We start from the raw sequence: 10000 nt of genomic DNA on the forward strand, positions 1-10000 counted from the left end.
GTCCATACATTGATATCATGACACATATTCCTCCAGGTAGATTTGAAAAATAAGCTACCTCGAGAAGAATGGTTGAATGAAAAGGTGACGGTGAACAGTGACCATGTGTGCAAAAGTAATGAAATGAATTAGATTTTATAACGTAAAACACTCGCAAGATAGCACTATTTATGGGTCTTTAAAAATAATCGTAGAACACTGTATTAAGCAAGTGCACATAAAGACGGAGGTGATACAGTATCTCGGCAATTGCGAAACAGTCGAGATGTAGTGAGTCGATTTTTAACGACTTGGATGGAACTCTACCTATCTTATAAAGCGAAGTACACATGTGTGTATATGTAGGGGTGTCGAAGGTGTGGTTAATGTTCATGAGGCTGAGTGCCGTAACTTATAGGTGGAGAAAAGAGAAAGCCAGACTGCAGAGGCACATTCAGGGCTTATTTAATTAACAAGAATAAATACCATATTGAACAGAAGGAAAGTTATATTTTACACTAAAAATAAATTTAAGCTTAACTTCTAAAAAATAAAAATAAAATACAAAATAATAAATCAAAATGCAAAAAAGACGTGCCATTCTAGTGATATGAGTTGAGGAGCCCATCCGTTCAAACCAAAAGGCCAACTGCCTAACCTCCGTCCATCCCACTTCTAACCCAACTAACTTCCTGCACAGGACTCAGTCCTTCCACACTTTTCCAGTCTTTCAGAATGACTGCCATAACCAAGTCACCGCTATTGTCATTAACATTTTTTATCAATCAGAAGAGGGTTTTTGTTTGCTTGATAGCCATATAGTCATTCACCCCCTCTCATGCCCCCACCCACCATGGAAACCAGCGATCAAAGTTGAGCTTGTGCTTAATAGTTACAAGGGTTATGAGTGGGTATACAAAGCCACTGTTTCATGTTGGAGACAACTTGACCGAGCCAGAATTAACCCACCCGTCTTGTTGGAATAAGGCACCAAAGAGTTGTGTTGCAAACCACAGGGCGAACTCAAACACGTAGGTAGGTGAAAAAAAACCCTGGACGGGGTTGCAATCCCATTTACTTGATCATCATCTGGTCCATCTTAGTCTGTCTCTGGGCTAACATAGTAAATTAACATACTGAAAAGTAAACCGTAAATAAGGCAGATAAATTTAGACACCCAAGTGTTTACATTTCAGGAGAGCGATTAACACGATAAATTCAAGGAAAAGGGGTATTTGCATGTCACAGTGTTATATGTACAATCACTAAATATAATCATGTGATTGATACAAAATTTCAATTATTTGGTAATTTTTAATCATCCATACAGCCTGTTCAGGGCAACCAGCTATCTCTGCGTTTCTGTGTGCTAAGGTATGTGATCTTGTAACATACACACCCTGCATTCTTTAATCATGTTCACCTGTTGGAACACCTGACTCCCAATATTATCTATACTCTAACCTAATTATCATATATACATAGCATTCACTCTCATCAGTGAATGTTCATCACTAGATACATATAGTGTTGCAAGGTTTTGCTCGTCCCAATCGACTTGCCTTTCCTAGTCTCGTCATCGTCTAACTGTATCCTCTTGATATTTCTACTTGCCTGCTAAAAAATCGGAGCACACTTAATATTCACCTCGTGTTACCCAGCCGCCTCCTTCACTATGTCATCTGCGTCCTCATTAAAGGTGATACCTACATACCATGGGATCCAGACGATTATAATCACACGTCCCTGACCTCGCAGCCTATGAGCTGTCAATTGGAACTCGTTAGCAATGTGCTCAAACACAGGACCCACGCTACTAAGTGAGCTTAGGGCTCCCCTGTTATCACCAAGGATAAATGTATCTTTATTAATGATCTCAACATTTCAAATTTTCCCATAACTTAGCCTGCGTCAATGATACATGATTATTCAGTCTTCCCCCACTGCTTATGGTAACCGTGTCATCCTCGGTGAACTGTGTTATGACCACACACCCTGCTCTGCCATCCTCCAATACTGATCCATCGAAGTAAACATGAACAGTATTAAGGTGTGTTAGACTCTTTACTTCATGGACATACCTTGGTTTAAGTTGACCTAGTTTATGTATCATCTCCATACAGGGGGGTCTACATCTACGTTAAGCTCCACATCTTCCCATGGTAGACTTTGGAAGATGTCTGAAGAGAATGTCAATTTTCATTTGAGCCATAATAATCGATACTATTTTCAGCTCTTTCGTATATCCTCACTTGCCTGGTCTATATAAAAAAAATACTGATGTTGTTAAGACCACTGGCCACGGCCATTAACCTGATGGCCGATTAGACATTAATCTCGCTTACTCTCTGTTTTTTTTTTCTTACAGTCCTGTTGTAGTGATTCCCCGAGACATTCCCTTGCCCCAAAGTAAATTCCCGATTGAATTTATGGTAACGTGAATCTCGTCCTGTGTAGGGGTAGGCTGCCACCAGCTGATAAGGGATCAGCACCCGTGTATGTGCGAGACAGTCGAAGACGTGTAAAATGTATGTTATGTATGTGTATGAGTGTATGTCAGTTTGTATGTAGAAAGAAAGAGTTCCTACACAGGACATTGCCGAGCAGGCGTGGCTAGAGTCAGGCAAACATTCTTATTTCAGTGTTTTCCAAAAAAAGGAAGGACTTGAAAAATATAAAAGTTCCGATCATAGTTTATTATTATATAAATATATTAACACAAAAGGTCTCTCCTCCTTGCATATTCAAAATGTTCGTCTTTTGGCTGGCCATGAATTTGTCTATGGCCGCAACCCTTAAAACACAATAAAATTGGCAATAAAAAGAGAAAAAACAACAAGTGCCAAAAGGGCACACGTTGTGAGCAGTGCGTTGCCGAGCTATGGGCTCATCTGCAAGAGGCTGTCTGCTCACGATCCAGGGCCTCGCAGGGGTATTTATGGACCTCCTTCCAGGGAGGGAGCATGTGGTAGACCCTCCTTCCAGGGAGGGAGCGAGTAGTAGGCCCTCCAGGGCAACGCCATCTCTTGGCGCCGCTTCCCCCTCGTGGCGTCAAAGGGAAACTCGTGCATTGGTCCTGGAGGGATGGCTGGGGCGAAGCACATCACTACAACTCCTCCCCCTCAAAGTTCATAGGCCGCATCGTCAAGGCCTGTGGACTCAACAAGAACTGCGAAATAAAAGGGGTTTTAATGCAGAGCACAGTAAAAACACCATCCAGGCAAAAGAATGAATGTAAAATATAAAAAGGGGAGAGAACCACGACCTTTCATAAAAATCAGCCAATATTAAAAAAAATAAATTATCAATACAACAAGATAAAACTAAAAACTGGCTGAAACGAACAAAAATCACCCAAACCTAAAACAAAATCAAAACTTAAAATTAACCAAAATAAAAAGAGCCAAAAAAAAAAATCAAGACAGGGATAACCCGCTCTAAAAGACTACACGGCGAAACACTTAGCCCTTCCTTTAAAAGAGGACAACCATCAGGGATAACAGGTCAATACCTACATCAGGTTGTCGACCCTGGTTCACTCCCGGTTGCTCACACCGGGAACACTCGGATCCTCGGTTCCATCGCCTTCCTCAGCCTCGGGGAAGAACTCTAGCTCCTCTCGGACCACATACTGCTTCATCTGGTTACAGTGGTAACCCTTCTCTCGGTAAGGCGGCTGCGTCGACTGGCAGATGAAGGTGACAGGGCCTACCTGCTTCTTCACCCGCAGAGGGCCACTCCACCGGGAACCAAGAGCTCGGCCTGCCACCCCTGTCCGGCGGGCGTACTCTCTGACAAGGACAAGATCACCCTCTGCTGGTGTGAACTTCTGCCGCACTCTCCGGTTGTAGTCCTCGGCCCATATCGACTGTGCGCGACGGGCCGTTTCCACTGCAACCGCTCGAGCCTCCTTGAGCCTTTCGCGGAACCGTTGAGCGGATCCTTCATCAACCTCCTGCCGGTTCGTCAGCCCTACAGGGAAATAACCATCCTTCCCTATCATGAGGTACAACGGCGGCTGTCCGGTACTCCTGTGTACCGCCGTGTTCAGGGCGAGACGGACGTACGGAAGGAGCTCATCCCATTCGTCCGGGTGGTCTCCTACCAGGGTAGCCAGGGCATCCTTTATAACCCTGTTACTCCTTTCAACCATACCATTAGCCTGTGGGTGGAAAGCCGTGGTATATCCCAACTTTATTTTAAGCATTTCACATACCTGGGAAAATAGACGGTTTTTAAACTCGCCCCCAGAATCCGTTACTAGAGTATTAGGAGGTCCAAAAAGCGTCACATATTTTTCCACAAATGCATTAGCCACTGTTTCTGCATCCTTGTTCTTCAAAGGTATTAACTGTAAATACCTGGTAAGATGTTCTACGATGACCAGAACGTAGCGGTAACCATTCAGGGATCCTTGCAAATCTAGAAGATCTGCCGACACCCTCTCCATAACCTGTGTCACCTCTGGGGCTGAACTTAATTTAGCCCTTCGCACCGCAACTCCTTTTCGCCGTTGACACTGGGGGCATGCTGCCACGAACCTCTTGACGCCCATCAACATCTGAGGAAAGTAATACTGGTCTCTCAGACGTGTGTAAGTCCTGTAGACTCCAGGGTGGGCTGCTGTTGGTTCGCTGTGCACCGATCTTATTGCTTCATCCCTCATGGTGCGAGGGATCACTAGCTGCTGGATCACACGGTCTGGAAGGTGACGTAAATGGTACAACAGGCCATCGCTTACCTCGAACTCTTCTAATGGAAAGGGGGTTCTTCGTCGGGGCAGTCTTCGTTCCTGAAGGTACTGGATAATCTCAGTCCATAGGGGGTCCTTCTGTTGCTCTTCGGCAATCTTCTGGGCGTCCATGACAAGAGATGTTGCCGCTACTGCTCTGCTTAGGAGGTCAGGTACATGATGGGAAGCACCTGGTTTGTACCGAAGTTCGTATTGGTAGAAGGAGAGTTCGTGGGACCATCTTGTCATCCTGATCGATTTAGTGACCTGTTTAAATACATATACTAAAGGCCGGTGGTCAGTATAAATCACAAATGATTTGCCATAAAGATATGCATCAAAATTTCTGACAGCTTCAACAACTGCCAGGGCCTCAATATCAATCACTGGGTATCTCCTTTCTACCTCCCTAAGCTTTCTTGAAAAATAGGCAACAGCATGAGGGACCCCTTCCCCGTCTCGCTGCATGAGACATGCGCCGATGGCTACTTGTGATGCATCGGAATGTACCTCAAAGGGACGGTTAAAGTCGGGTTTCCGGAGGACTGGTGCCGACATCAGCCGTCGCTGCAGCTCCTCAAATGCCTGCTGATGCTCTTCTTTCCACTGAAATGACCTTCCCTTCCTGGTTAAAGAGGTGAGTGGGGTGGCTATCATGGCGTAATTTGGGATATGCTTTCTGAAAAATCCTGTACAGCCCAAAAACTGTCTGACTCCTTTCACATTCTGAGGGGGCCTCATGGTCTTAATGGCCTCTACCTTTGCGGGGTCTGGCTGTATCCCTTCCTGGGTTATGAGATATCCCAGGAATCTAAACTCATGAGTGGCAAAGGAGGACTTACCGACATTTAGGCAGAAGCCAGCCTTATTGAGAAGGTCTAAAGTTTCTTCCAGATGTTCGAGATGTTCATCAAACGAACGGGAGTAAACCACCACGTCATCCAGGTATGCTAGCACATGCCTCCCCAAGACTGGAGCCAATACTGTGTTGATGGCCCTCTGGAAGGTGGATGGGGCCGTGGCGAGTCCAAAAGGAAGCCTGGCAAACTGGAAAAGTCGGTGGCCATCTGAAAATGCCGTTTTAGGCCTATCCTCTGGATCTACTTCCACTGTCCAGTAAGCAGAACGGGCATCAAGGGCAGTAAACCACTCAGTGTTATGCAGTTCATCAATTGTCTGGTCTATACGGGGCATTGGATAGGCATCCCCAATCGTTACTTTGTTCAGGTTCCTAAAGTCAATACAGAATCTTACCTGCCCATCCTTTTTTCTGACCAGAACCACGGGGGACAACCAAGGAGATTTTGAAGGCTCGATGATGCCACCAGTAAGCATCTTATCGCACTCTTCCCTTATGGTGGTCCTTGCATGTTCCGGAAGACGCCACTGTCTGGTCCTCAGAGGGATATCACTGGAGGTCACTATCTTATGGGTAATACCTGGCACCTTCCCCAGTGGAGCTCCTTCCTTAAATAAATTGGGAAATTTGTTTAAAATAGAAAACAATTGATATCTTTGTTCAATTGTAAGATGGTTTACCTTCTCCTTCGGTATGTCGAAGCTAGCTTCCGTCTCACCCACAGTGTGCGTTTCGAAATTAACTTCAGGGAAGACGGTGTATTGGTCCTCCGTGTAGCCGAAATCTTGGGTCCCATAAAAGTCATCGAAATCGTCGATGAATTCCTCTGTAACACTGCTTAGAGAATCCCCATCACTATCCTCCCTGCTAGTGGGCACAAAGTTCTTAGGAGGCACTTCCCTTGAAGCAGAGTCTTGGTGAAAAGTCTGTTCTACCGGCTCAACTCTTGCGATAATCATACCCCCCTTAAGTGTCACTGGCTTTGGTCCATCATTCACTACCCACACGTTAACCATGTTCGTTTTTACAGTCACCACGGTCCTAGGCACTAATACACGGTCAGTAATTCCACAGATACATACCTCCGGATGCCTGGTTCCATTCTGTACTTGTCCATGTATAAAAACACCACTATGGGGAGGGCACTGCACTGTCTTCTGAACCACAACGCTGTTTTCTACCTCACCCATGTTGCACGTCCGTCCACCTGAACCAGGTTTTTCTCTTCCGGGGATGGTCTTATTAATCACCTGCACCTCCCTTGAGGCGGCATCGGAATATGTGAGCGGCACCTTCACGCCATTAAACACCATATATTTTCTAAGGGGTGAGTGATATGAAATTAGCCGGAAGTTGAACCTTCTGAGTAAGTCTATGCCCAGTAAAATATCACCTGGGAAAGATATTTCATCCACTATACATACTTTATGGAAGCAGAAGACATGAGGAGCGATTTCAATCCTTACCGTCGCTTCCGCTTCAGGCTGAAACTGTCGTCCCGAAGCACCTCGCAGGGTTTTCGATGATGAAAAGGGTCGGTGTATTTTAAACCTTTCCATGACATCTCGGGAAAGTATAGTCACTTCTGATCCTGTATCCACAAATCCTTCAGCCGTTTGACCATTAACCTGTAAGTGTACTATGGGTCTCCCATGTTTTACTTGGCTACTCACGGGCATTACTGGTTCCTTGGGGTCCTGCGCCTGGGGTTGGAACCTCTTCGTCCCGGCGGGCCGCGAGAAAGGGACACCTATTGGCAAAGTGTCCTTCCTTCTTACACAGGAAACACCTCGTCAGTTGACGACTTCGACAGTCGGCTGTATCATGGGAGTCAGATTTGTGGTAAGAACAATACCTTTCAACAGGAGCTACTTGCCTTGGACGTAAACTTCTCCTTGGGTACTCAGGTTCACTTGCTGTCTCTGGGGTACTCACATTACCTTCACTTTCGCCTTTTACACCAACTCGAAGGTTCCAAATCCTCTGAGAAGCATCGACAATCTCCGACAACGAACCATCCTCCTTTAGGACTAAAGCTTCCCTCAACCAAAATGGCAAACCTCTTAAAAATACCCTCCTGATCAATTCGTCAGGATCCCCTATGGCTCCAGGATAATCATAAAAACCTTGGTATATATTACCCTCTAAACGAACATAAAAATCAAGAGGAGCTTGATCGGACTTCAACTTATATCCTTCAAGTATTCTAAAAAAGTCTGTGGCAGAACATGTCCCCCTGAATTTAACCCTTAACTTTACTTTAAACTCTTCCCAGCTTACAATTCTATCAAACAGGGGTCCATTTATTATCAAGTCTGCCGTCCCTCTGCAAGAAGCCTTCGCCGCGCGAATATAGGCAGAATCAGTGGGAGGTCTAGTTACGTTCTCTATGCTGCGGATCCAACTCTCTACCTCCTGATTCCTTTTAAGTGGTTGAGCAGCAGAGGTCTCGGCCTTAAAAATAATTACCGCTTCCTTCTGTACAACATATTCAACAAAATCACGGGAAGAAGCTTCACTAGTACTTGGTGTTGCCCTGTTCTGTTCTAATTTTAATTCCAATTCAGAGTTCCTTACCTGCAAATCATTAACCAGAGTTTTCAGACTATTAATTTGAGTCTGCAACTCGTCAAACAATGAAATGTCCATGTTTTCTCTGGGCAAAAGGGTCAACTCACCACTCGTGTTGGAATCGTCTCGTGAAGATTCTCCCGATGGACCTGCCTCTGACTCACCAACTAACCCTCTCCGCAGCTTTCGTTTACCCATTACTTTAAATTAATGAAATAGACCTTTACCTAAACAAAAATACTGGACTTTTAATCCCTGAAACAAACTTTTAACCCACATGAAAGAATACCTGAAATTAATGCTTGCCTGAAACATTCAGATCCCACCGCTGATCACCAAAAATAAATAAGAGCTGTAGTGATTCCCCGAGACATTCCCTTGCCCCAAAGTAAATTCCCGATTGAATTTATGGTAACGTGAATCTCGTCCTGTGTAGGGGTAGGCTGCCACCAGCTGATAAGGGATCAGCACCCGTGTATGTGCGAGACAGTCGAAGACGTGTAAAATGTATGTTATGTATGTGTATGAGTGTATGTCAGTTTGTATGTAGAAAGAAAGAGTTCCTACACAGGACATTGCCGAGCAGGCGTGGCTAGAGTCAGGCAAACATTCTTATTTCAGTGTTTTCCAAAAAAAGGAAGGACTTGAAAAATATAAAAGTTCCGATCATAGTTTATTATTATATAAATATATTAACACAAAAGGTCTCTCCTCCTTGCATATTCAAAATGTTCGTCTTTTGGCTGGCCATGAATTTGTCTATGGCCGCAACCCTTAAAACACAATAAAATTGGCAATAAAAAGAGAAAAAACAACAAGTGCCAAAAGGGCACACGTTGTGAGCAGTGCGTTGCCGAGCTATGGGCTCATCTGCAAGAGGCTGTCTGCTCACGATCCAGGGCCTCGCAGGGGTATTTATGGACCTCCTTCCAGGGAGGGAGCATGTGGTAGACCCTCCTTCCAGGGAGGGAGCGAGTAGTAGGCCCTCCAGGGCAACGCCATCTCTTGGCGCCGCTTCCCCCTCGTGGCGTCAAAGGGAAACTCGTGCATTGGTCCTGGAGGGATGGCTGGGGCGAAGCACATCACTACACTGTCTCTGTTATCAATATGTCTATCCGAGCATACCTTTGGCGCCCGAGGATAAAACGGTAGCTTCATTCTGCATGGTTTCAAACTTCTGAAGCCTTCCCAGACTATTGAAAGTGCTGGCGCTGCATAATCCACCAGAGCTGTTATTGCATTGATGAAGACTAGCCCTCATAGAGTCTCCAGCTCCTATCCTGCGACAGGGAAGTGTCCTGAGTGGCCGCAGTCGTACCGTGCACTGCGTTAGTACGTGATTTACTCCAGCATCTTTGCTTGTGGCAGTAAAGCCAATGTGCATACCTATATGTCAACATATGTCATTTATCATAAGCTTCTGTTATCTCTTTGTTTACTCTGAAACTTCACCTTTTCTTTACTTATGACCAGTCTCAATGTTTGATGCAGATCAGTAAATCTGTCCAGTGCTGTTTGTAAACGTCCATCTTATCAATATATCATATGTACATATAATTTTCTGAATATTTCTCTGAAGTTATTCTGTTCATTGATACATTAAAGAGCATTGGGCTTAATAAACTTTCCTGTGGAGTACTTAACTCAAAACTTCGGTCCTCTGAAAAAGCGCCCGGAAACCATACACAAGCTTTCCTATCTCAGCAACTTTCCTGTTACTTCTTCATTAGCTTGATCAAAAGCTGCCTATAAATCAACAAAAATCCAACACTGCTCTGCATCATTAGATAAACACTGACTTGCATAATTTGATGTTCCATTTCCCTTCATAAAACCGTACAAATTACAGGATAGTTTAT

The 10000-nt window shown here is 44.7% G+C and overlaps 1 protein-coding gene across 1 annotated transcript; it reads right to left on the reverse strand.

Moving 5' to 3' along the window:
- Positions 1-3085: 3085 nt before the first annotated feature.
- On the reverse strand, positions 3086-7462 carry LOC147471419 (uncharacterized). Its single transcript, XM_086539391.1, has 6 exons — positions 7037-7462; positions 5839-6890; positions 5222-5598; positions 4521-4613; positions 3533-3637; positions 3086-3148 (listed from the first exon to the last, which is right to left on the reverse strand). The coding sequence occupies exons 1-6, from the start codon at positions 7132-7134 to the stop codon at positions 3086-3088; spliced, it is 1788 nt and encodes a 595-aa protein (XP_086395517.1). The 5' UTR covers positions 7135-7462.
- Between the last annotated feature and the right edge of the window lie 2538 nt (positions 7463-10000).

The sequence above is a fragment of the Penaeus japonicus genome, unplaced genomic scaffold (assembly GCF_977035675.1).
Source record: "Penaeus japonicus unplaced genomic scaffold, GWHDUDI00000001_assembly GWHDUDI00000008, whole genome shotgun sequence".
NCBI lineage: Eukaryota > Metazoa > Arthropoda > Malacostraca > Decapoda > Penaeidae > Penaeus > Penaeus japonicus.